A 27,940-nucleotide genomic window follows, 5' to 3' on the forward strand; every position below is an offset into this window, starting at 1 on the left:
CAAACAGGAATAAATGACATAGCCACTCAATATGAAGGCTGCGAGAGGTGAGAAGCAAGGCGAGGAAAGGCTTCATCTGTATGATGGCTTTACTGAATTATTCGTTTCCTTGTGACAATTAGAATGAGTCATATCTCCTCTGCTTCAGCATGTAAAGTAACTTCAAACTTTGTTTTAACTAGCACTTTGGAACTGGCACACTTGATTAAACCAGCAAAAATTATATACCTCAAATAGCAGACATTTACCGTATTATTGCAATCTCCACAATGTCTGAGTAGTCAGCTGAGAGTGCGAGTGAAAAGTCTCTCTGACAGTACACTTTTTAAAAAATTTAAGGCAAAGTTGCATCATTATTTAAGTGATTTATGTTGTAAATAATGTATAACAGGGATGTGTATACCTGCATTACTCTGTGTTTTTACATTGATTATGTGGACCTCTTGATCAACCAGAATATTTGATAACTGGTACACTCCTGGTCCCATAGGTGCTGGTCAATAAAATGTTTGCTGTACAACTTAGTTAATTAAAATGTAACACTTGAACACAACATTTTCAGAGGTGCTTAATGTTCTTGTGTGGTGTCTGTTCTGTCCATTGTCACCAAACTAGGTCTTTCTACTTTGGTTGTGCTCTCCACCGGAATGGGGAAATCATTTTGCTACCAATTACCTGCGTACCTGTATGCCAAGAGGTCAAAATGCATCACCTTGGTGATTTCACCTCTTGTCTCACTGATGGATGATCAGGTGAGATTTTCAGTTTATTTTCTTTATCGTATAGTGCATCTGTTTTTAAAGAGTGACCCTCACTACATTGACACTTTTAGAACATGTAACAGCATCTGTTCATAACCCAGAGGGTCCTTGCACTCAAGTCCTGTTCTGTCTAACTCCTAACTCGACAAATTATGAAGTATGTTTTACCCTAACAGATGATGCACCAATCCTACTTCAGTTACTTCTCAGTCACAAACCTAAACTATAACTCAGGCATACATTATGGTATTAGTACTCCATGCAAAATGCTGATAGTTTAAGGTTACTAAATGGAAGCAAGGCTAAGCACTCTGTGAGAACTCTGAAATATAAACAAAATGCTGGAAATGCACAGCAGGTCAGGCATCATCTGTCACAAGGTCTTTCAGATGGGGCTGAAAAGCCTGGTTATCTGTTTTGCAGCTATCTGTGGGATCATACTGAAACAAACTGGCTACTGCATTTTCTTCAGTCCAACAACATTTCATCACAGAATCCTGACTGTCTGTCTACAGCTGAGGATCAGTATTGATCAGAAACTGACTGTACCAGCTTTACAAATATTGCAGCCACCAGGAGCAAACGTGGAGAAGTGCAGCAGGCCCGGCACTGTCTGTGGAGAGAGAAACCGAGTTAATGTTTCGATGCCAGTATGATTTCTACAGAACTCGGAAATCAGAACTAACCTAACTGAACCAATAATTGCCCCATCTATCTACTGTCAGTTATCAGGGAAGTGATGGAAGGTGTACATTGCTTAGCTATGAGCTATTCACTGACATTCAGTTTGGATTTATCTTCTGATCTTTTACCTTTTAATTTTAATTATGATTTTTAAAAAAATGAACTCCATAGGTGAGTTAAGAGTGATTCCCCTTGACATCAAGCAGCACTTGACTGAGTATGGATTCTTGGAAGCAATGGGAGTAATGACAGTCACTCCACTGATTGGAATAATATGTAACACAAAGGTTACAGTTGCTGGAGGACATCACTGCAATCCAAGGACATCATTTTGGGCGGCACGGTGGCACAGTGGTTAGCACTGCTGCCGGTTCAATTCCCGGCTCAGGCGACTGACTGTGTGGAGTTTGCACATTCTCCCCGTGTCTGCAAGGGCTTCCTCCAGGTGCTCCGGTTTCCTCCCACAATCCAAAAATGTGCAGTTTAGGTAAATTGGCCATGCTAAATTGCCTGTAGTGTTGGCTACAGGGGTCAATGTAGGGGAATGGGTCTGGGTGGGTGTGCTTCGGCGGGTCGGTGTGGACTTGTTGGGCCGAAGGGCCTGTTTCCACACTGTAAATAATCTAATCTAATCACTGCAGGAATTCCTTCGTGTAGTATTCCAGGACCAGCCATTTTCAGTTGTGTCATCAATGACTTTCCTTCTGTTGTGAGATTAGTAGAGGGAAATGTTACCAGAGGTTTGCAGAATATTCGATATCATTTGTGATTCCTCAGATACTGAATTAGAATTAGCTTTATTGTCAGGTTTATTGTCCCTCATTAGGTACAAAGTCCCTAGGTAAAAATTTTATATACAGAAAGAGAAATAAAGGAGAAAAAAAGTTGCATTACCTTAGTGATTCATAGTATAAATTAGAAAGTAAGACTTAAAGTTTAAAGGATAAACATTACGTTGCAGTAGATCAGCACAGGGGCATCCACATGTGGTCTGACCGGCCTCACAAGCCTCTTACTGCCCACGGCAGTTCTGACTCCAGGCCTCCAGCTGGGTCCAGCAATAAGACATGGAGAACATTTAAGCTTTGGCTAATAAGTGGCAAGTGACACTTTCACTCTTCTAAACCCACAAACTCGACCACCTGGAAGGACAAGGGCAGGAGGTGCCTGGGACCATCACCTGCATGTTCCCAGTCAAGACATCTGCCATCCTGACTTGGAATCCTATCAAAATCACAGAACTTCCTTTGTAACAGCAATGTGGGTGTTCCGAGACCACAGGGACTGCAGCACATCAAGAAGTCAGCACACCATCTTTTCTGAGACAATGAGGGATGGGAATAATGATATAGCTAGTGATGCCCAGATCCTCCAGAAAAAAAATAAAAATGAAAAAAGTACTTGGTTGGATGTGAACTGCTTTGGGATAGCCTCATCGAGGTCTCAGTAGTGTGGAAACAGGCCCTTCGGCCTAACAAGTCCACACTGACCCTCCGAAGAGTATCCCACCCAGACCCATTTCCCTACCGTATTATTCTACATTTTCCCCTGAGTAATTCACCTAACCTACACATCCCTGCACACTATGAGCAATTTAGCACAGCCACTTCATCTCACCTGCACATCTTAGGATTTTGGGAGGAAACCGGAGCACCCAGAGGGGACCCACGCAGACAAGGGGAAAATGTGCAAACTCCACACAGACTCTCGCCCGAGGCTGGAATTGAACCCAGATCCCTGGTGCTGTGAAGCCTAAGGGCAGAAAAAAAAATCACTGATCTATTGTTTGCTTTATATCAGGTATGAGAATACCTTTTAAATCTTTTGAAAGGAACAACAAGCAATACTCAACATCAGCACAGGAGAAGGCAATTCAATCTATCCTACTCATGCTGACTCTTCGCAGGAGCAAATCACTGAGAGGCAATCCCTGGACTTTTCCCCATGACTCTACAAATTGTTCCTTTTCAGAGAGTAGTCCCTCTTGAATCCTTTGATTGAACTTGTCTCTTTCACATACTCGTGTCGAACATTCCAGACCGTAACCAGTTGCTGCGTGAAAATGTTTCTCCTCCTGTCACCATGACTACTTTTACCAATTATCTTATACCTGTGATCTCTTTTGATGCTTGCAGCATTGGGAAGTTTCTCCCTGTCTACTCAATCCAGAACCCTCATGATTTTGAACAGCTCTATCAAATTTCCCTCAATCTCTCTTCTCCAAGGAGAACAACCCCAGCTTTTCTGTTCTGCAACTGAAGTTCCTCATCACTGGAATATAATGGACCTTCTTTATTCCCTGTCTCATCCCTTCACTTCCTTTCTCATGTATGACCACGTACTGGGTGCAGTACTACATTTGAGGGTGAACCAGTATTTTGTACAGTTTTAAAATAACAACCTTTTGTTGTGGTTCTGTTCGCTGAGTTGGAAATTTGTGTTGCAAACGTTTCGTCCCCTGTCTAGGTGACATCCTCAGTGCTTGGGAGCCTCCTGTGAAGTGCTTCTGTGATGTTTCCTCCGGCATTTATAGTGAATCGTACCTGCCGCTTCCAGTTGTCAGTTCCAGCTGTCCACTGCAGTGGCTGGTATATTGGGTCCAGGTCGATGTGCTTATTGATTGAATGTGTGAATGAGTGCCATCCCTCTAGGAATTCCCTGGCTGTTCTCTGTTTGGCTTGTCCTATAATAGTAGTGTTGTCCCAGTCAAACTCATGTTGCTTGTCATCGGAGTGTGTGGCTCCTAAGGTCATGTCGTTTCGTGGCTAGTTGGTGTTCATGGATGCAGATCGTTAGCTGTCTTCCTGTTTGTCCTATGTAGTGTTTTGTGCAGTCCTTGCATGGGATTTTGTACACTACATTGGTTTTGCTCATGCAGGGTATCGGGTCCTTCGTTCTGATGAGTTGTTGTCTGAGAGTGGCTGTTGGTTTGTGTGCTGTTATGAGTCCTAGTGGTTGCAGTAGTCTGGCTGTCAGTTTGGAAATGCTCCTGATGTATTGTAGCGTGGCTAGTCCTTTGGGTTGCGGCATGTCCTCGTTCCGTTGTCTTTCCCTTAGGCATCTGTTGATGAAATTGCGCGGGTATCCGTTTTTGGCGAATACATTGTATAGGTGTTCTTCTTCCTCTTTTTGCAGTTCTGGTGTACTGCAGTGTGTTGTGGCCCTTTTGAACAGTGTCTTGATTTAACTTCTTTTGTGTGTGTTGGGGTGGTTGCTTTTGTAGTTTAGAACTTGGTCTGTGTGTGTGGCTTTCCTGTATACCTTTGTGGTGAATTCTCCATTAGGTGTTCTCTGTACCGTCACATCTAGGAATGGGAGTTGGTTGTCCTTTTCTTCCTCTCTAGTGAATCGGGACTCTGGACTCATAGCAGAAGTGGTAATGCAAAGGTTAGAACAAACAGTCTTACCGCAAATTCAATCCAAACTCTGGGTCAGATATGTAGATGACACCTTTGTAATCATTAAAAACACAGAAATAGAGAACAAACACCGGATCATCAACACCACACTCACAGGAATCCAATTCACTAGAGAGGAAGAAAAGGACAACCAACTCCCATTCCTAGATGTGACGGTACAGAGAACACCTAACAGAGAATTCATCACAAAGGTATACAGGAAAGCCACACACACAGACCAAGTCCTAAACTACGAAAGCAACCACCCCAACACACACAAAAAAAGTTGCATCAAGACACTGTTCAAAAGGGCCACAACACACTGTAGTACACCAGAACTGCAAAAAGAGGAAGAAGAACACCTATACAATGTATTCGCCAAACGGCTATCTGCGCAATTTCATCAACAGATGCCTAAGGGAAAGACAACGGAACGAGGACATGCCACAACCCAAAGGACAAACCACACTACCATGCATCAAAAACATTTCTGAACTGACAGCCAGACTACTCAACCACTAGGACTCATAACAGCACACAAACCAACAGCCACTCTCAGACAACAACTCACCAAGACGAAGGACCCGATACCCAGCATGAGCAAAACCAACGTAGTGTACAAAATCCCATGCAAGGACTGCACAAAACACTACATAGGACAAACAGGAAGATAGCTAACGGTCCGCATCCATGAACACCAACTAGCCATGAAACGACACAACCAGCTATCCTTAGTAGCCACACACGCAGATGTCAAGCAACATGAGTTCGACTGGGACAACACTACTATTACAGGACAAGCCGAACAGAGAACAGCCAGGGAATTCCTAGAGGCATGGCACTCATCCATAGATTCCATCAACAAACACATCGACCTGGACCCAATATACCGGCCACTGTAGCAGACAGCTGGAACTGACAACCGGAAGCGGCAGGTACAAATCACTATAAATGCCGGAGGAAACATCACAGAAGCGCTTCACAGGAGGCTCCCAAGCACTGAGGATGTCACCTAGACAGGGGATGAAACGTCTGCAACACAAATTCCCAGCTTGGCGAACAGAACCACAAAAACGAGCACCCGAGCTACAAATCTTCTCCCAAACTTTGAATAACAACCTTCTCTTTTTTACTTTGTCATTGTTGATAAAACCCTGGATTTTTATGCTTTATAAGTTGCATTCAACTTGTCTTTTATGTCACCTTCAATGGCATATGCACGTAGCTCCTTTTGTTAGTTCACTCCATGTCAAATTGTGCTCCGATATCAGGTTATTGGTGAGAAACTAATTAACTTTTGCAAATTTATTTTGTACCTTTCTAACAGGTTTCGGGGCTTCCTTCCAACCTAAAGGCAGTTTGTATCCACTCCAGTATGACAAGGACACAGAGAGAAGCAGCTATTGCAAAGGTCAGCTGAAGATTTAATGATTCATTGTGCTCATCAACTGTGGAAATATGACAATCTGACCTAGTTTCAATTATTCTTTGAGCTGTTTAGAGAACTGTGCCATACAGGTGGATATGCTGGCTCATCCTGTGTGTGCTGGCTCTAATATTTGTCCAAGTGTTTATTCAATTCCATTTTTGAAAGCTGATGTTGACTCTGCTTAGAATCATAGATTCCCGACAGTGGAAGCAGGCCATTCAGCCCATCAATTCCACACTGATCCTCAGAAAAGCATCCCACCCACATCTACCTCCTACCCTGTCCCTGCAAACCTGTATTTCCAATGGCAAATCCACCTAGACAGTACATCCCTGGGAAATTTACCACGGCCAGTCCACCTAACCTGCATGTCTTTGGACTGTGGAAGGCAACACACACATACATGCAAACTCTACACCACTTGCTTGAGGGCGGAATCGAACCTGAGTCCCTGGTTCTCCGTACTAACCACTGAACCACTGTGCTCCCACTGCTATTTTAGTCAGCATCCACTCTCTCAAATGGAAAGAACCCAATTATTTCTATCATCTTTTGGGATACACGAATGCCAATTTTACAGTACAGTTTGGAGTGAGGATACTGTTTCTTTGCTACAGGTTTCCATTAATCCCATTTTAAATATAAGCATTTAGATTAGCAGCAATGCTGTCATCAACATAAAAACTCCGGTACAAGTCTGCTGAATACTGATGCTAAAGGATTCTGAGAGATTATCCATATTTCAAAAGCATTGCTGGAAAGCATTTTTGGTTCAGAAATATGCTGTTGAAACAAGTTGTGTCCCCAGTACAGCTAGGTGATATCAAAGTTCTGAGGAAGGATCACTCGACCCAAAACGTTAACTCTGATTTCTCTCCACAGATGCTGCTGGACCTGCTGAGCTTTTACCAGCAATTTCTATTTTTATCTCTGATTTATAGCATCCCCAGTTCTTTCGGTTTTTAATATCAAATGATGCTAGTCCTTACAAATGTTAACTTTACAGAGCCATCAAAAACTTCACTTGTACAGTTTATTACTTCATGCCTTGAACTATAGGAACTTTTACCTCTTAAACCTCTATTACCAACATTATCGTGTCACATTTTGAATTTCTGGATTCACAGTGAGTATGAGAGTCAGGAGATGAGAAAAGATTAGCTCCCTGCCATAAAAAAGTAAGTGTCCCTTAATCCTGTATGGGTATATCCTTGTAACTGTCTGTGTGTAGTTTTTAACCTTGGTATGCTCAGAAGGTTGCAGAAGTAGGCCATTCAACCCCTACAGCCTGCTCCACTATTCCAAGCTGAGTATCTACCTCAATGCCATGTGCCTGCGCTATTCCCATATTCCTTGTCATTATAATTAGAAATCTAATGACCTCTGTTTTGGACTTCCACAGTCCTTGTGGATGAACAATACCAAACACTTGCTACCATCTGAGTGAAGGAGTTGTTTCGTATCTCAGTTTTACATGCCCCCTGCCTTTTAATTTGAGACTGTCTCATGGTTATAGACCCCAGAACTTGTGAAAACGTTCTTTATTCATTCACACTTTTTTTATATTTAACAATTTTGAAGGTTTCTATTAAATGTGCGTTATTCTTCGAAACACTGAAAATACAGGCCTAACTTAAAGCACTTTTGTGTGGGACCCATCAGATGTAGAGTCACCTGTGATGTTTCTTGCTGTCTTGTTTCTCCAAGTATGTGGCAGGCCATTGGATGCAGCTTTGTGTCTTTATCCTCTATTGAAACAATCTGTACTTTTTGGTCTCATGGGACCAAGCAGCAAGTCCTGTCATGTTTATGTCACTCAAGTTTCAGGCAATGATCATTTTTAAATTCACTTTATTTGTTTGCAGGGCCAGCATTTATTTCCATCCCTATTTGCCTACAACCATCTTGCTATCTCCAGCAAGAATATATTTGTGGGCGGCACGGTGGCACAGTGGTTAGCACTGCTGTCTCACAGCGCCAGAGATCCGGGTTCAATTCCCGCTTCAGGCGACTGACTGTGTGGAGTTTGCACGTTCTCCCTGTGTCTGTGTGGGTTTCCTCCGGGTGCTCCGGTTTCCTCCCACAGTCCAAAGATGTGCAGGTCAGGTGAATTGGCCATGCTAAATTGCCCGTAGTGTTAGGTAAGGGCCGAAGGGCCTGTTTCCACACTAAGTAATCTAATCTAATCTAATCTACCTCCCAGTGATATTTCTTGTCCTTACTAATATTTCTAATGTCCCACCATCAACACATTGTAAGTCGCTACTTGGAACAATCGTGACTATGAAAACAAGTCAGTGACTGGGAATTGTGATGACTGACTTCCCTAAGCTTATCCTTTACCTGCAAGGCAGGCGTATGATGGAACACTTTGCCTAAATGTGTACAGCTCTAATAACATCAAGTAGTTTGACATCATTCAGGACAAATTAGTCATTGATTGGAGCCCCGTTCACCACTGGCACAATGTACAACAGTTACTGACTTCACTCCCAACAGTTCTCATTGGATGATTGGTGATGTTGAGGTGTATGACCAGATGGTTGCAGAGCAGAATATATGCTGAAAGACATCAAGTATTTTAAAACAAACTGCAGCAGGAATATTTTTTTTGTTTCAATGTAATTGGAAGTAATTTCAGATTGGTTTGGATTCATATGTTTATCTTTGGATCCTCAGGTGAAAGAGGGTAAGGTCCATGTGCTGTTGCTGTCCCCAGAAGCACTTGTTGGTGGTGGTCGGGCTGGATCAAGTTGTCTCCCGCCTGCACACGAGCTTCCCCCAGTGGCTTTTGCATGTATTGATGAGGCACACTGTGTTTCGGAATGGTCTCACAACTTCAGACCATGCTATCTCCGTCTGTGTAAGGTAAGGGAGGAACATCTCAGTGGTGTCGTGGTTTAGACGGGTGGCTCCTTTGTGCAGTGCAGCTTTGATCAGGATTAGTTTGAGGGAAATAATCTGAATTCAAATTCGGAATCTAATTACATTTTCAGTTTCCTGCTCTCCTGACGATGCTTCCTAGAGCATGTGACCTATTTGATTGACACCCTGACTTCGAGTAGTGTATGTGATGGACATTGTAATGTTGGCCTTGCCCAATTTCCACCCTGATGCGTTTCCTGGAAGGACTTTTTGTCTTGCACCGAAGAGAACTGGGACGCGACGAACAGATATGGAAAACGGTTGCATTTATATTGTGCCTTTCTCAGTGGGGAGAGAAAAAGGGTCATGGAGACTATAAATCCCCATTGTAGCCACCTGCTAATACCCTGACTGATCTGTGTACCTGCTTGATCCAATTACTAAGGTTGACAGTTAACTGCATCTCCGCACCAATGATGAATCCACCAATCAGCACCACATTCTGATGTTGTATAAAACCATAAAATATAGGAGAAGAGTTAGGCTATTCAGCCCATCAGGTCTACTGCACCATTCGATCTTGGCTGACATGTTTTTCAGCTCCATTCTCCTGCCCTGTCTCCAAAACTTGATCCTCTTACTAATCAAGATCTTATCTATCCCTGTCTTAAATACACTCAATAACTTGGCCTCCACAGCCCTCTGGGGCAATGCGTTCTACAGATTCATCACCCTCTGGGTGAAGAAATTCCTCCTCCTCTCAATTTGAAAGGGTCATCCCTTCACTCTGAGGCTGTACCCTTGAACCCTAGTCTCTCCTACTATTGGAAACATCTTCTCCAGGCTGACTATCAAGGCCTTTTGGAAGTCTGGAAGTTTCATTCAGGATCTCCCCGTTCATCCTTCTAAACTTCATCAAGTGCAGACTCCGAGTCCTCAATTGCTTCTCATCTGACAAGCCCTTCAGCCCTGGCATCATTCTAGGAAGCCTTCTCTGGACTGCCTCCAATGCCAACACATCCTTCCTTGGATGCAGGGCCTAAAACTGCTCACAATATTCCAAAGACAGTCTGACCACATTCTTGTACATCTCTACTTTTGTATTCTGGCCCTCTTACATTGAACATAAAATATGAAACAGTACAGCATGGTACAGGCCCTTTAGCCCTCCATGTTGTACTGACCTTTTATCCTACTCTAGGATCAGACTAACCTACATACCCTTCATTTTGCTATCATTCATGTACCTATCCAAGAGTCGCTTAAATGTTCCTAATGTATCTGATTCTGCTACCACTGCTGACCGTGCCTTCCACTTCCCCACCACTCTGTGTAAAGAACCTACTTCTGATATCTCCCCCAAAACTTCCTCCAATTACCTTAAAATTATGTTCCCTCTTGATAGCCATTTCCTCTCTGGGAAAATGTTTCTGGCTATCCACTCAATCTTTGCCTCTCATCAGCTTGTACAACTCTTATCAAGTCATCTCTCATCCTTCTTCTCTCCAATGAGAAAAACCCTGGTTCCCTCAACCTTTCTTCGCAAGACATACTCTCCAGTCCAGGTAGCATTCTGGTAAATCTCCTCTGCACCCTCTCTAAAGCTTTCACATCAGGTAACTATAACTGAACACACTATTCCATGTGTGGTCCCACCAGAGCTTCATAAAGCTGCAGCATAACCTCGTGGCTGTTAAACTCAATCACCTTGCTAATGAAAGCCAACACATGATATGCCTTCTTAACAACTTGGGTGGTAACTTTGAGGGATCTAAGGAGGTGGACCCTAAGATCCCTCTGAATACTTTCCATCTACCATCACCCTCTGTCTTCTGTGGGCCAGCCAATTCTGTATCCAGACAGCCAAACTTTCCTGTATTCCATGCCTCCTTTCTGAATGAGCCTACCTTGGGGAACCTTATCAAATGCCTTGCTAAAATCCATGTACACCATATCCACTGCTCTACCTTCATCGATGTGTTTTGTCACATCCTCAAAGAATTCAATAAGGCTTGTGAGGCATTACCTACCCCTCACAAAGCCAAGCCAAGCCAAGCCAAGCTGACTATCTCTAATCAAACTTCCAAATAATCATAAATCCTGTCTCTCAGAATCCTCTCCAATAACTTGCCCACCAAGACATAAGACTGACTGGTCTGTAATTCCCAGGGTTATCCCTATTCCCTTTCTTGAACAAGGAAATAGCATTTGCCACCCTCCTATCATCTGGTACTACTCCAGTTGACAGTGAGGACGCAAAGGTCATCACCAAAGGCGCAGCAATCTCTTTCCTTGCTTCCTGTAATAGCCTTGGGAATATCCCGTCTGGCCCAGGGGACTTACCTATCCTCATGTTGTTCAAACTGTCACCACATTCTCCTCTTCAATATCAACCTGTTTAAGCATATCAGCCTGTTTCATGCTGTCCTCACAAACGACAAGCTCCCTCTCAGTAGTGAATACTGAAGCAAAGTATTCATTAAGGACAAAGTGAGGGCTGCAGATGCTGGAGACCAGAGCTGAAAATGTGTTGCTGGAAAAGCACAGCGGTCAGGCAGCATCCAAGGAAGAAGGGCTCATGCCCGAAACGTTGATTCACCTGCTCCTTGGATGCTGCCTGACCTGCTGCGCTTTTCCAGCAACACATTTTCAGCTATCCATTAAGGACCCCTCATACCTCCTCTGACTCCAGGCACAAGTTCCCTCCGCTATCCCCGATCAGCCCTACCCTCATTCTGGCCATCGTCTTGTTCCTCACAAAATGTAGAACTCATTGGGGTTTTCCTGAACCTTACCCACCAAAGCTTTTTCATGCCCCCTTCTGGGTCTCCGAAGTCTATTCTTCAGTTGCTTCCTGGCTGCTTTGTAACCCTCAAGAGCTCTGTCTCATCCTTGCTTCCTCAACCTTAAGTAAGCTTCTTTCCTCTTGACTAGATGTTCCACATCTCTTGTCATCCAAGGTTCCTTCACCATACCATCCCTTCCTTGCCTCAGTGGGACAAACCTATCCAGCACTTGCAGTGAGTGCTCCCTAAACAACCTCCACATATCTGTCATGCATTTCCCTGAGAATATCTGTTCCCAATTTATGGTCCACAGTTCTTGCCTAATAGCATTGTAATTCCCTCTCCTCCAATTAAATACTTTCCCATACTGTCTGCTTCTATCCTTCTCCATGATTGTAGTAAAGGTCAGGGAGTTGTGATCACTATCACTGAAATGCTCTCCCACTCAGAGATCTGACACCTGATATGGCTCATTGGATTTGCTGCTTGGCAATATGGCCTCCCCTCTACCTACATGTTGAGTCAGGGATCCTTCTTGGACACACCTGACAAAGTCTGCTCCATCCAACGATTTGCAGTAAGGAGGTTCCAATCAATATTAGGGAAGTTGAAGTCACCCAAGATAACAACCCTGTTACTTCTGCAGCTTTCCAAAATCTTGCTCCCAATCTACTCCTCTGTGTCTCTCTTGCTGTTGGGGGCTGTATACAATTCTCTCAATAAATTGACTTGCTTTCCTGCTTCTGACTTCCACCCGTACTGACTCAGCAGACAAACTCTCCTTGACGACCTCCCTTTCTGCATCTGTGATACAATCTCTGATTAGCAATGCTACTCATAGAACATAGAAAAGTACAGCACAGAACAGGCTCTTCGGTCCACAGTATTGTGCCGAAGATTATTCCTGATCTAAAATAAAATAAGCTAACCTACACACCCCTCAATTCACTGCTGTCCATGTGCATATCCAGCAGTCGCTTAAATGTCCCTAATGACTCTGCTTCCACCACCGCCGCTGGCAACGCATTCCATGCATTCACAACTCTCTGCGTAAAGAACCTATCTCTGACATCTCCTCTATACCTTCCTCCTAATATCTTAAAACTATGATCCCGTGTGCCAGTCAATCCTGCTCTGGGGCAAAGTCTCTGGCTACTCCCCTCCCTCTTCCTTTAGAAACATCTAAACCCCGGAACATGTAACAACCATTCCTGAACCTGTGATATCTGTAATGGCCACAACATCGTAGCTCCAAGTACTGATCCATGCTCTTAAGTTCATCACTCTTTATTCTTGACACTTCTTGTGTTAAAACATGCACACTTCAAACTATCACACTGACTGCAACTTTGCCCTAACAACTGTCTATCCTTTCTCAAAGACTCTCTGCACGCTGTATCTGCCTGTTCACCAGCTACCCCATCCTCTGATCTGTAGTTCCGGTTCCCATCCCCCTGCCAAACTAGTTTAAACCCTCTTGTAAAGCTCTAACAAAACCTTCAGCCCAGGATATTGGTGCCCTTCCAGTTCAGGTACAACCTATCCTCCAGGTATACAGGTCCCACCTTCCCCAGAATGTATCCCTATGATCCACATATCTGAAGCCCTCCCTCCTACATCAGCTCTGCAGCCATGTGTTCAGCTACACTCGCTCTCTGTTCCTAGCCCATGGCACTGGTAGCAATCCTGAGATTATTACTCTGCTTGTCTTGCCTTTTAGCTTACAACTTAACTTCCTACATTCACTTTTCAGGTCCTCCTCCCTTTTCCTAGCTATATCACCAAAGTGTACCACAATTTCTGGCTGCTCCCCCTCCCCCTTAAGAATCCTGTAGACTCAATCTGAGACATCCCTGATGCTGGCACCCCAGGAGTCTCGTTCACGACCACAGAATCTTCTGTCTTTCCTCTAACCGCTGAATCTCCTATCACTATTGCTGTCCTATTCTCCCCCTTCCCTTCTGATCCACAGAGCCAGGCTCACTGTCAGAGACCTGGCCGCTGGCTTTCCCCGGTACGTCATACCCACCCCCAACAGTATACTTATTATTGAGGGAGACAGCCAGGGGGGATCGCTGCACTGTCTGCCTATTCTCTTACCCTCTCCTGACAGTCACCTAGCTACCTTTATCCTGTAACTTAATTGGTGTCCTTTGTTTCAATTAAGCCTGTATCTTGTCCCCTAATTTTGAGTGTAAAATGAAAAGCTGTGACTCTGTTTTTAGTAATAATATATGATGGCATGTTTGTTTTCTCAAATGTGTTGGTCAAATGCAATGAGGTGCGAATGCATCAATTGTACATAATCTTGGTTAGATACCATCTGGAGCTCACGTCTTTAGTTTTGAACATCAAGGGTCAGCAATCACTTACAGAAGTAGAAAACTGTACATGCTGGAAATCCAAAATTAAAGTTGACAGTGCTGGAATAGCTCAGCAGGTTAGGTAGCATTTGTTAAGAGAAACCGAATCCTTGTTTCAGATTGATGAACTCCCACTGATTCTGATAGTGATTCGGATTCTGAATTTCCATTGATCTGAGGTACTTATCTCCACAGGTTCTGCCTGACCTGCTGAGTATTTCTCGCATTTTCTGTTGGGAAAGATTTGAAGGTTAAACAGATTCACTGGAATTATTTTTTAGATTAGACTTACAGTGTGGAAACAGGCCCTTCGGCCCAACAAGTCCACATCGACCCGCCGAAGCGCAACCCACCCATACCCCTACATTTACCCCTTACCTAACACTACGGGCAATTTAGCATGGCCAATTCACCTGACCTGCACATCTTTGGACTGTGGGAGGAAACCGGAGCACCCGGAGGAAACCCACGCAGACACGGGGAGAACGTGCAAACTCCACACAGTCAGTCGCCTGAGTCGGGAATTGAACCCGGGTCTCAGGCGCTGTGAGGCAGCAGTGCTAACCACTGTGCCGCCGTGCCGCCCACAATTATGCCTTTGATTAATTGGTCAAATTGAGGACAGAGTGAGCATGGCTGTATAGATATTCTTAATCACTGTCTTCAGATGGATTATCATTATACCTCTGAAGCAGGTGAGTTTGAACTTGGGCCTTTTGGATCAGAGGCAGGGACATGACCAGACCAGAAGAGCCCTTAATGATGGCTGCATATCCTTGAGATATGATTATTTATGTGCTAAAGGAATACAATTGTTTGACTAAAGAAAGACTGAGTACTGGACACTTGACTATTCGAGCATAGGCAGTGCCAAAGCGTTTGCATCCTATCACAAATCAGTCATTTTGAGATGAGGGAGGGTGATTGGAGGAATTTGAAAAGAAAATCAGTGACGCACTGAACACTACTGTCAGTTAGCTAGTAGGCTAATTAAATTGCTCCTTTTCTCAGTTATGTCAGAACTTCAGCCAGTGAATGAACAAATTCAATTTAAATTCCAAATGTCACTAGAGAGTAACCTGCAGAGTTCCAGTATGTTTATTCTTTAGTCAATTATTTTGTCTGATCTGCAGGTCCTGAAGGAACGTTTGGGAGTGAAATGCCTGCTGGGATTAACAGCCACTGCCACGCTAGCGACAGCCCAAAATATCGCACATCACCTTGGGATCCAGGAGCGAGAAGGAATAGCTGTACGCTCTGCAGATGTACCAGCCAATTTATTCCTCAGTGTGTCTACTGACCGGGATAGAGACCAGGTAAAGCCTGAGAGTCGGACTGTTAATAGCCCATTGTAGAAGGGAGCTTTTTAATCACTTACTGGGTGTGGTCCTTGCTGGCTAGGATAGCATGAGAGCGAAAAGCATCTGGCTCTTGTTAGTAACTGTGTAAAAATATGCAATAATGTGGTTACGAAACATTAACTCAGCTTTCTGTCCACAGATGCTGCCAGATCTGTTGAGTTTTTCCAACAAGTTCTGTTTTTGTTTGCAATAATGTGGTGTATGAGACCCAAATTAAATTGAAGTTAGACCAGATGAACATTGAACTTTTTAAAATGATGCTATTCTATAACCAAGGTTTGGACTTAGGCAAAGGCAAATTACTGCGGATGCTGGAATCTGAAACCAAAAGAGAAAATGCTGGAAAATCTCAGCAGGTCTGGCAGCATCTGTAAGGAGAGAAAAGAGCTGACATTTTGAGTCTAACTGACCCTTTGTCAAAGCTGTGACCTGCTGAGATTTTCCAGCATTTTCTCTTTTGGATTGGACTTAGCTACTCTGTACCTAAGATGGTGCAGTATGTTAGTGACATTGTTACACTGTGAGTAGTCTATAACTGAAGAAGCTGTACCTTGACATCTAAGATGGCACTATAAGTGGCAACTAATGATCTTTTCACTGTACTCATTTGAGCATGTGACAATGAAGCTAATTCATGCATTCATTCAAATTGGATATCACTGAGAATAGGAGAAAGTGAGGACCGCAGATGCTGGAGATCAGAGCTGAAAATGTGTTGCTGGAAAAGTGCAGCAGGTCAGGCAGCATCCAAGGAACAGGAGAATCGACGTTTCGGGCATGAGCCCGATTCCTGAGGAAGGGCTCATGCCCGAAAAGTCAATTCTCCTGCTGCTTGGATGCTGCCTGACCTGCTGTGCTTTGCCAGCAACACATTTTCAGCTCTATCACTGAGAATACTAGCATTTATTGCACTTGCTTAATTGCCTTTGTAAAGCTGCCTTGAACAAAGTGCTATTGGGTAGAATGATTCAGGTTTTTATCCTTGCAATCCTGCAGGAATGGTGTTATAAAGAGTGATTTTTTTTTTACATATTAAAGGCATCGAGAGTTATGGAGAGAGAGTAGGAATATGGTGCTGAGGTAGAGGATCAGCCATGATCATAGTGAATGGCAGAGCAGGTTCCAACAGCCTACTCCTCCATCCACTTTCTATATTTTCAAGTTTGGAGGGGAGTTTGCTGGTGATTATGATCTTCCCATATGTCTGCTGCTTTTGTCCTTGTAGGTGGCAGAAACTTTGCTCCAGAAATAATATTTTAGAATATCAACTTTATGTTTTATATCTGTGTGCTTTTTTTTTATTGTGGTAAATTGTTTAATTTCATTCCTGCCCAGGCTCTTGTAACTTTGATCCAAGGGGATCGATTTGCCTCTTTGGATTCCATTATTGTCTACTGCACACGAAGAGAAGAGACGACCCGCATTGCAGCCCTGCTCCGGACATGCCTTCAGGGAGTCACACTAAAGGAGTCGCCACAAGAACTAAATGAGGAGGGGAAGATGGCTGAGGAAATCCTAGCAAAACGAAAGAAAGCTATGGGTAAGTTGCCTTTGGAAGCTCAGGATGTTGCTCAAAATGAGTTGTTTGGGGTAGAAACTGAAATGCTATACACTCAATCACTGGGGCATAAAATGTCTGGAAAGCATATCAATTTAGCAATGGCTTGCAGCTCCACAAAAGGCCCACTGCTAAATTTGCTAAGTTCATTTTTTTAAGGACACTTCTAATCAGGAGTTAAGTCCTTTTAAATGGCTAAGTTTAGATCTGGTGCCAATTTAAAGATTCCATTGAGAAATTTGTTAGGCAGGAATAGAACATTTTAAAAGGGATAGTGTTATCTCCAGTGTCAGAGGACTATAACTATAATGCCAGTCTTGATATACACTACAACCTCGATTATCCAAACAAGACGAGCGGTGAGTATTTTGTTCGAATAACTGATCTGATTGTAAACAAGTGGTAATTTGAGCGCTGTTTATCAAACATGCCTCAGTTATCTGGCATTGCATGCCATAATGCTGTTAACTGTGAACTGAATGCTGAGTTGCCTAATACCCTTTTTACAGGACGTTGAGAGCTTTTTCAGATAATTGATGTTCAGATAATCGAGGTTGTACTGTATGTGAGAATAAGAAGGTACTGTTCACAGATATGGAAAACACTGCCTGGAACCAATTCAATGGAGGAGAAAGTGAGGACTGCAGATGCTGGAGATCAGAGCTGAAAATGTGTGGCTGGAAAAGCGCAGCAGGTCAGGCAGCATCCAAAGAGCAGGAGAATCGACGTTTCGGGCATGAGCCCTTCTTCAGGAATTCCTGAAGAAGGGCTCATGCCCGAAACGTCGATTCTCCTGCTCTTTGGATGCTGCCTGACCTGCTGCGCTTTTCCAGCAACACATTTTCAGCACCAATTCAGTGGAGCCACTGCAAGTTGAATCTGGACTGTCTGACAAGGGTGAACTGGTATAACTCATTGACAAGTTCAATATTTTATATCAAGAAGCACAAAACACCAAAAAGAAACTTGAAGAAATAGTGACACAAATATATTTTTACATGAGTGCTTATGATCTGGCATGCATTACCAGAGAGTGCAGCCAGATTCAACATAGGATTCTAAAAAGAAATTGGATAAGCACTGAGAGAGAGAATTTGCCAGGTCATGTAGAAGGAGGAGGGGAATGGGACTAGCTGAATTTATTTGGCAACTGTTTGAATGAACCCAGATGGCCTCCTTCTTCAAAGACCGCAATTTCCCCCCAGACGTGATCTACAATGCTCTCCACCACATCTCCTCCACTTCCCGCTCCTCTGCCCTTGAGCCCTGTCCCTCCAATCGCAACCAGGACAGAACCATACTGGTTCTCACCTACCACCCCACCAACCTCCATATACATCATATCATCCGTCGTCATTTCCGCCACCTCCAAACGGACCCCACCACCAGGGATATATTTCCCTCCCCTCCCCTATCAGCGTTCCGAAAAGACCACTCCCTCCGTGACTCCCTCGTCAGGTCCACACCCCCCACCAACCCAACCTCCACTCCCGACACCTTCCCTTGCAACCGCAAGAAATGCAAAACTTGTGCCCACACCTCCCCCCTTACTTCCCTCCAAGGCCCCAAGGGATCCTTCCATATCCGCCACAAATTCACCTGCACCTCCACACACATCATTTACTGCATCCGCTGCACCCAATGTGGCCTCCTCTATATTGGAGAGACAGGCCACCTACTTGCAGAACGTTTCAGAGAACACCTCTGGGACACCCGGACCAACCAACCCAACCATCCCGTGGCTCAACACTTCAACTCCCCCTCCCACTCCACCAAGGACATGCAGGTCCTTGGACTCCTCCATCGCCAGACCATAGCAACACGATGGCTGGAGGAAGAGCGCCTCATCTTCTGCCTAGAAACCCTCCAACCACAAGGGATGAACTCAGATTTCTCCAGTTTCCTCATTTCTCCTCCCCCCACCTTGTCTCAGTCAAATCCCTCGAACTCAGCACCACCCTCCTAACCTGCAATCTTCTTCCTGACCTCTCCGCGCCCACCCCCACTCCGGCCTACCACCCTCACCTTGACCTCCTTCCACTAGCGGATTTCCAATGCCCCTCCCCCAAGTCCCTCCTCCCTACCTTTTATCTTAGCCTGTTGGACACACTTTCCTTATTCCTGAAGAAGGGCTCATGCCTGAAACGTCGATTCTCCTGCTCCTTGGATGCTGCCTGACCTGCTGCGCTTTTCCAGCAACACATTTTCAGCCACTGTTTGAATGGCCTCTTTCTATGCTATAATCATTGAGAATGATAAATAGCCAGAATGCTGATTAGAGTGGTGGCAACAGTGTAGTGTCCCTGCAATGAATGAGAAAATTATTCTTGGTGAGAGTCTCGTTTCTGAAGATTTTTGACTCGTACTTATTGTGACTAATGGAATAATCTCAAACTCATACATGCAATTGAGCCAGAGTCTGCCACTCTGAACCTGAACAGTGCTTTGTCTACTTCAGAATGCCCTGGGAGAGGCAACACGTTGAAACATTTGAACAACAAATTAAGCAAGTCATTTCATGCTGCCATTATGCAAAGGTAACACAGATAGTATTTTCCATTAATGGGGTGCTGTATGCCCAAAAGGATGCTCTACTACTCTTAACAGTTGTTTATGAATTGTATATTGCATCATTGTATATGAATTTCAGTGTCAATGCAATGCCAGGTCCATAGGCTGTACATCTTGCAGTTCCTTCAGCTGTTTGTAATAGTCAGAGCACAAACTGTATCCAACCAACCTGTACTGGCAAAACCCAAAACCAACATTTGGAGTCAATAAAATGTGAAGCTGGAAAAACACAACAGGTCAGACATCATCGAAGGAGCAGGAAAGTCAATCTTTTGGGTCAGGACTGGGGAAGGAGACTTGGGAATAAATAGAGGGAGGAGAGTGGGGTTGGGGCATGAGATTCTGTAATTGGGAAGCACTTGCTTGAATAATCCTGGCTATAAATGGCTCTACGTACAACCAATTTCAGACAACAAATTAAGGTGGGAACAAAGCTCATTTATGCTCATTAGAAGTACATTGATTCATGCACAAGAATCCAGACACTGCAAACAAGAATATGCTCAAGCCTTGTGCCTTTTTTGAACTATTCAAGAGCTCACTGAGCCGACAATTCCTTGCTGTGATCTTCATGGTAATATTTCAGCCAATTAAGAGTCAACTTGCTGACCAATCAGCACCCTTCTCTCCAAAAGTATGTGTTTTTGTGATCATTTTGAAGTTTGGCATTCTTGCATGTCCAGAAGCATGGCATTCCAACCAGGACTCTATCAACAAATACATTGACTTGGATCCCATTTACCTCCCCCTGAGAAAAAGAACAAGAAATGATGTCACCACAAGAAATGACATCACCAACCCAAGGAAACCTAAACACATAAATAGAAAGTAATCCATACCACCAGTGTTTCAACCAAAGGCTCACTGATAATGTTACCTGGTATGGTGACGAAACATCTGAAAATGAACCTTCCAGCTCAACTTGCAAACCTACATCCATTGGTCATCTTGCATTGTTCCTAATGAGTGCAAGTCAGAAAACTTCATTTATGACTTTTTTTCACAACATTGAAGGTGGATTAGTGTTCTATTGTGAGAGAGGGACACATGTAGGATCCCGTGACAGATTTGATAGTTATCTCTGCAATTTATTTCTCAGCCTAGATGCCAATTATAACACTGTCTGCCATTTTTCTTGAGGTCAGTTAAACCAGTATCACTGGTGTATTTTACTGCCAAAGATAGGCAGTGTATTTAATAAGAGTCTGAAATGAGTTTATTAGATAGGATTTTTTGCCTGTCCTGACACTGGGAAAAATATATTCACGTACAATTTGTTTTGGTTGTGGAGAAGGTTCTAAAGATTATTTTCTTGCAATTCCTCTACACAAAATGCAGCAAAAAAGAAGTTGAGGCGGCCTTTAAAGTGGATTGCTGATTGCTACCATGCTGGAATGTCAGCCAGTGAACGGAGGAGAATTCAGAACAACTTCATGAGTGGTCAGCTGCGTATTGTGGTGGCAACAGTGGCATTTGGCATGGGATTGGATAAGTCGGATGTCCGAGGAATCATACACTATAATATACCAAAGGGCTTTGAGAATTATGTGCAAGAAATTGGCCGTGCTGGGAGAGATGGGAAGCCTGCCCATTGCCATCTCTTCCTCGACCCAGATGTGAGTACAAACATGTTACGTATTAGTTACGATGTGGGGTGCTGGTGTTGGACTGGGCTAGACAAAGTCAAGTCACATGACACCAGGTCATAGTCCAACAGGTTATATGTTGGGCTATAACCCTGTGTTGTGCGACTTCTGACTTTGTATTGCTTACTTTTGAGATTTGCATTTCTGCATCCCTGGTGCTGGAAGCAATTACTGTGTCTCTTTGCACTTGTAGGAGGATCATTAATAGAGAAGACAGAGCAAAGATAATTAGCAAAAGAACAGTTCGTTGTCCCATGAAAATGGAGTTGCAGTTGGACAGAGTAGTGAAGCAGGTATTTGGTATGCTTGCCTTTATTAATCAGTAATTGAGTATCAAAGTTGAGAGGAGGAAGTGAGGACTGCAGATGCTGGAGATCAGAGCTGAAAATATGTTGCTGGAAAAGCGCAGCAGGTCAGGCAGCATCCAAGGAACAGGAGATTCGACGTTTCGGGCATAAGCCATTTATCTTAGCCTGCTGGACACAATTTCCTCATTCCTGAAGAAGGGCTTATGCCCAAAACGTCGAATCTCCTGTTCCTTGGATGCTGCCTGACCTGCTGCGCTTTTCCAGCAACACATTATCAGAGTTGAGAGGTCATGTTGCAGCTATACAGGACATTGGTTAGGTCAATTCTGTATTCAGTTCTGCTCTCCCTGCTCTGGGGAAGATGTTGTAAAACTTGAAAGGGTTCAGAAAACATTTACAAGGATGTTGCCAGGGTTGGAGGGTTTGAACGATAGGGAGAGGCTGAACAGGCTGGTGTTGTTTTCCCTGGAGTGTCAGAGGCTGAGGGGTGACCTTATAGAGGTTTATAAAATTATGAGAGACATGGATAAGGTTAACAGCCAAGATCTTTTCCCCAGGAAAAGGGAATCCAAAACAAGAGAGTATAGTTGAGATGGGTAGAATTTAAAAGGGACCTAAGGAGCAACTTTTTTCTGCAGAGGTTGGTGTGAATGGAATGAGTTGTCAGAGGAAGTGATAGAGGCTGGGACAATTACAGCATTTAAAAGGGATCTGGATGGGTATATGAATAAGAAGGGTTTAAGAGGGATATGGGCCAATTGCTGACAAATGAGATGCGATTAATTTAGGATGTCTGGTCAGCATGGACTGAAGGGTCTGTTTCTGTTCTGTACAGTTCTATGATCAGAGGAGAAATGATTTCTTTGTTTAACATAGAAAGATGTTCTCTGAAATGTATAGTCTGGAAAGGTGATGGAAGCAAATTCAACAGCATCTTTCAGTAGGAATTTTTTTTAAAAAAGGATGCAATTTGCAGGGCTGTGCTAACAGAATGGGACTAATTGGGTAATTCATAGAGCTAGAAGAGACACAGTGGTCCAAATGGCAAACTTCTGTGCTTATCATTCAACTGGTACAGAAACAGTCGGGTTAGCTATCTCTTTGCAGTCAGATCCTCCTGTTACTTGAAGTCAGTCTGGCATATTTCAAACAGCTGAAACAAACTGATCACGAGCAAGACTTCAGCTGTATTTTTCTTCTCCCACGAACACAAGGGACCCTCACCCCTCTTTATTTTGTTCAGAACACAAGACCATTCAAGAGTCATAGAGATGTACAGCATGGAAACAGACCCTTCAGTCCAACCCATCCATGCCGACCAGATATCCCAACTCAATCTAGTCCCACCTGCCAGCACCTGGCCCATATCCCTCCAAACCCTTCCTATTCATATACCCATCCAAATGCCTCTTAAATGTTGCAATTGTACCAGCCTCCACCACATCCTCTGGCAGCTCATTCCATACACGTACCACCCTCTGTATGAAAAAGTTGCCCCTTAGGTCTCTTTTATATCTTTCGCCTCTCACCCTAAACCCATTTCTCTAGCTCTGGACTCCCCGATCCCAGGGAAAAGACTTTCCCTTGATACCCAACAATCAGAAGGTTTGAAGAATAATTGTACAGCTGTTAATATTTTCATTTAATGAATTAAACATGTTCATATTCCCTTCCTAAATTGCAATGGAAATTGCCTATAAAAGCTTGTCAGGCTGGCACTGTGTGTGAAAAGAGTACAAGCTTTAAATGCTTGTGGAAATAGGATTTAGGATAGAAATAAAAAAGAAATGAATGAAGTAATATTTAGAGGTATTGAGTAATAAGTTAACTGCCTTGATTCAATCACTCTTGTTAGATACTGGAGATTAGAACTGTACCTTTACATTGATTGCAGGGGAGCCAGACAGTGGAAATTCACACTGATCAAGTTTAAGTTGTTCCATTTTGTAATTAAGTGTTAATTAATGTGAAAAAGTGCCTACAATGGAAGGAAATAGACTTCCGAGCTGATAACAAAGTAATTCATGTCCTAAAATAAAAACCCAGAGAAATCAAGTAATGATGCTGAAAGATTTGTTATTATGGTGAACATTTTCTTTGGAAAACAGTTCTTAAAATGCTGTATAAGTAATATGCAGTATAAATTTGAGTGTACTTTGTTTTAAAAAAAGCTTGGATAAATCAAGTTTGTTTTCTAATATCAATGTAATCATAACCGCCCCTGGTGGATGGTGTCGTGTCCTGGCCTGGCCTGTCCCGTCCCGTCCCGTCCCTCTGGCCCAGTGGCTGGTGTCCTGGCCTGTCCCTCTGGCCCCGTGGCTGGTGTCCTGGCCTGTCCCTCTGGCTCAGTGGTTGGTGTCCTGGCCTGTCCCTCTGGCTCAGTGGCTGGTGTCCTGGCCTGTCCCTCTGGCCCAGTGGCTGGTGTCCTGGCCTGTCCCTCTGGCCCAGTGGCTGGTGTCCTGGCCCGTCTCTCTGGCCCAGTGGATGGTGTCCTGGCCTGTCTCTCTGGCCCAGTGGCTGGTGTCCTGGCCTGTCTCTCTGGCCCAGTGGCTGGTGTCCTGGCCTGTCTCTCTGGCCCAGTGGCTGGTGTCCTGGCCTGTCTCTCTGGCCCAGTGGCTGGTGTCCTGGCCTGTCTCTCTGGCCCAGTGGCTGGTGTCCTGGCCTGTCCCTCTGGCTCAGTGGCTGGTGTCCTGGCCTGTCCCTCTGGCTCAGTGGTTGGTGTCCTGGCCTGTCCCTCTGGCTCAGTGGTTGGTGTCCTGGCCTGGCCCTGTGGCTGGTGTCCTGTCCTGGCCCTCTGGCCCCGTGGCTGGTGTCCTGGCCTGGCCCTGTGGCTGGTGTCCTGTCCTGGCCCTCTGGCCCCGTGGCTGGTGTCCTGGCCTGTCCCTCTGGCCGGTGTCCTGTCCTGGCCCTCTGGCCCCGTGGCTGGTGTCCTGTCCTGGCCCTCTGGCCCTGGGCTGGTGTCCTGGCCTGGCCCTGTGGTTGGTGTCCTGGCCCGTCCCTCTGGCCCCGTGGCTGGTGTCCTGGCCTGGCCCTCTGGCCCCGTGGCTGGTGTCCTGGCCTGTCCCTCTGGCTCAGTGGTTGGTGTCCTGGCCTGTCCCTCTGGCCCCCGTGGCTGGTGTCCTGGCCTGGCCCTCTGGCCCCCGTGGCTGGTGTCCTGGCCTGGCCCTCTGGCCCCCGTGGCTGGTGTCCTGGCCTGGCCCTCTGACCCCGTGGCTGGTGTCCTGGCCTGGCCCTCTGACCCCGTGGCTGGTGTCCTGTCCTGGCCCTCTGGCCCCGTGGTTGGTGTCCTGTCCTGGCCCTCTGGCCCCGTGGTTGGTGTCCTGTCCTGGCCCTCTGGCCCCGTGGTTGGTGTCCTGGCCTGGCCCTCTAGCTGGTGTCCTGGCCTGGCCCTCTGGCCCCGTGGCTGGTGTCCTGGCCCGTCCCTCTGGCCCAGTGGCTGGTGTCCTGTCCTGGCCCTCTGGCTGGTCATCTGGTCAAGTGCCTCCCCCTCAGTGCTACGTTTGCCAGGCAGCCGATGGCACTGGCCGTAATCCTGTGGCAGAGCCCAGCCCGGGCCAGGTAGTCCGAGGCCAGGCTGCGCATCGTGTCGGGCCCGAAGGGGTCGAAGTGCCCGGGCAGCACGGTGTGTACCTGGCCTTGGTCCAGCAGCTCCAGGAGGTGCCTGCAGCTCCGGCGGTAATGGCCCACGTTGCTGTGGGGCAGCCAGTCAATGAGAGCCCCCTGGTACAGGGTGTCGCCGGTGAACAGGAGGCCGCGCCGGGCCTCATGGAGACACACGCTGCCCCTGGAGTGCCCGGGGGTGTGCAGCACCCGCAGCTGCGTGTCCCCCAGCTCCAGCAGGTCGCCGTGCTCCAGCAGGAGGCCGGCGCTGACGGCCTGTACCCGGTAACCGCGGGCCGTCCATCCTGGGCCTGCCCCGGGAGGCGGGCGCCTCAGCTCCCGCTCGCCGAGCCAGCAGACCGCCTCCAGCTGGTCGCCGCGGGCCAGCGCCGCCGCCTCGGCGCGGTGCACCGCCACCCGGCCGCCCTCGAAGTGCCGCAGGCCGCCCGCGTGGTCGAAGTGGACGTGGGTGGCGACGGCGAGCAGGGGCCGGCGGCCGTCGAGCAGGCCGTGCCGCCGCAGGTACTCGGGCAGGCTGCCCAGGCCCAGGCCCGTGTCCACCACCACGTCCCGAGCGGAGCCCCGCAGCAGCCACATGTTCGCCCGGTTCCCCGACTCGAAGTAACGCTCCCGGATCAGGTAGAGGCCGTCAGCCAGGCGCTGGTGGTAGAACCACTCCCCGATGTCCGTGCCCTCCATCCCCCCGCCAGAGGTGACCCCGTGGGGGGGGTGTCCACTGTCCAGACACTGCCCCTTGCTCATTCACCACAGACTTGGGGAACTCTCCATCACATCTCCATCTCAAACCTGGGGATAATTAATGCAGCTGCAAATGTGTTGCCTAATTAATGCAAACTCCTCCACTCGCTGCATTTCCCGGTGGTGGGCAAACAGAGTGCTGTGCAGCACAATAACACAGCCTGTCAGCTTGATCACTGCTCCCTTACTGAGCACAGTGTTAAATACCACACAACACCAGGTCACAGTGCACTCCCACCCCTTCACTGTTTTGCAGTTCCCATGTTGTGTTCCTTACAAATCAACTTTGCACTCCACAACTCAAACCACAAGGAATTTCCTGTTCCTTGGATGCTGCCTAACCTGCTGCGCTTTAACCAGCAACACATTTTTAACTCAAACCACTTGCAGCTGCAAATGTGTTGCTGGTCAAAGCACAGCAGGCCAGGCAGCATCTCAGGAATAGAGAATTCGACGTTTCGACCATAAGCCCTTCATCAGGAATAAGAGAGAGAGCCAAGCAGGCTAAGATAAAAGGTAGGGAGGAGGGACTAGGGGGAGGGGCGATGGAGGTGGGATAGGTGGAAGGAGGGACTCACTGAAATCCTTGTAGAGGGAGGAAGAGAGCTTCTTCAAGGAAGGCATCCTTGTAAGAGGATTCGCAATAGGCCTCCATCGCCCCTCCCCCTAGTCCCTCCTCCCTACCTTTTATCTTAGCCTGCTTGGCTCTCTCTTATTCCTGATGAAGGGCTTATGCTCGAAACGTCGAATTCTCTATTCCTGAGATGCTGCCTGGCCTGCTGTGCTTTGACCAGCAACACATTTGCAGCTGTGATCTCCAGCATCTGCAGACCTCATTTTTTACTCAAACCACTTGCAACCCAGCCACTGCTCGCAGTGTGAATTTCTGGGGGAGGGGGAAGGTGCACACTAGAGCTTCCTATGGGTCGACACTGGGATTTTTGCTCCTCCTGTTACTGTATTTCATATTCCGGATCTTGATGTGCAAGGGACAATTTTCAGTTTTCCACAATGGCACTAAACTTGTTAAAATTGCAAACTGTGAGGACAGTGTGGAACTCCACACTGGAGTGGAAGGATGAGGTTCAATGCAGAGAAGTGTGAGGTGATGCATTCAATAGAAAGAATAATTAATAAAGCATCCAGTTTCCCCATCCTCAGCTCACCTACCGTTAGTTGCTTCATCGAGAAGACCACACCACGAATGTGCAGAAGTAGGCAATTTAACTGTTTTGTTTTACCATTCAGTGAGATCACGGCTGATCTGATAATCCGCAACTCTACTTTCCTGCCTTTTTGTCATAATCCTTGATTCCATTATTGATTAGAGATCTGTTTTTGTTTTCGAACATAGAGAACATAGAACAGTACAGCACAGTTTAGGCCCTTCAGCCCTTAATGTTGTACCACCCTTTTATCCTACTGTAACATCAAACTAACCTACATACCCTTCATTGTACTAACTTCCATGTGCTTATCCAAGAGTTGCTTAAATGTCCCTAATGTATCTGACAGGCAGTGTATTCCATGCACCCACCACTCTCTGACATCTCCCCTAAACCTTCCTTCAATCACCTTAAAATTATGGTCCCTCGTGACAGACATTTCCGCCATGGGAAAATGTCTCTGGCTATCCACTCTATCTATGCCTCTCATCATCTTTAAACACCACACAACATTGTAGTCCAATGGTTTATTTGGGAGCACTAGCTTTCAGAGTGCTGCTCCTTCATCAGGTAACTAGTGGTACAGCATCATAAGACACCGAATTTATAGCAAAAGATTACAGTGTCATTCGACTGAAATGATATATTAAACAAACCTAGCAATCTAGGTTTGTTCAGTATATGA

At 45.7% G+C, this 27,940-nt stretch overlaps 2 protein-coding genes and 1 long non-coding RNA gene across 3 annotated transcripts in view; 1 reads left to right on the plus strand and 2 right to left on the minus strand.

Moving 5' to 3' along the window:
* The window catches only part of recql4 (RecQ helicase-like 4), an 80,287-nt gene that overhangs the window by 26,410 nt on the left and 25,937 nt on the right, over positions 1 to 27,940 (plus strand). The window contains exons 12-17 of the mRNA XM_060825219.1: positions 616 to 752; positions 6,171 to 6,254; positions 8,952 to 9,140; positions 15,420 to 15,602; positions 16,983 to 17,187; positions 21,115 to 21,392. Of these exons, the coding sequence (XP_060681202.1) occupies positions 616 to 752; positions 6,171 to 6,254; positions 8,952 to 9,140; positions 15,420 to 15,602; positions 16,983 to 17,187; positions 21,115 to 21,392 (1,076 nt within the window). The remainder of the gene's footprint in view (positions 1 to 615; positions 753 to 6,170; positions 6,255 to 8,951; positions 9,141 to 15,419; positions 15,603 to 16,982; positions 17,188 to 21,114; positions 21,393 to 27,940) is intronic.
* Positions 14,260 to 26,750, minus strand: LOC132815879 (uncharacterized). The gene is made up of 3 exons (XR_009644717.1): positions 26,668 to 26,750; positions 19,290 to 19,508; positions 14,260 to 14,516 (listed from the first exon to the last, which is right to left on the minus strand). It is a non-coding gene; the product is annotated as an uncharacterized LOC132815879 (long non-coding RNA).
* On the minus strand, positions 25,103 to 26,423 carry LOC132815878 (acyl-coenzyme A thioesterase MBLAC2-like). Its single transcript, XM_060825221.1, has one exon. The coding sequence runs from the start codon at positions 26,090 to 26,092 to the stop codon at positions 25,196 to 25,198; it is 897 nt and encodes a 298-aa protein (XP_060681204.1). The 5' UTR covers positions 26,093 to 26,423; the 3' UTR covers positions 25,103 to 25,195.

This window comes from Hemiscyllium ocellatum, chromosome 5, assembly GCF_020745735.1.
Source record: "Hemiscyllium ocellatum isolate sHemOce1 chromosome 5, sHemOce1.pat.X.cur, whole genome shotgun sequence".
Lineage (NCBI taxonomy): Eukaryota > Metazoa > Chordata > Chondrichthyes > Orectolobiformes > Hemiscylliidae > Hemiscyllium > Hemiscyllium ocellatum.

What these genes read in the sequence shown, in the direction of transcription:
- LOC132815878 (XM_060825221.1), bottom strand. Translation starts at nt 26,092, where the DNA reads ATGAGCAAGGGGCAGTGTCTGGACAGTGGACACCCCCCCCACGGGGTC.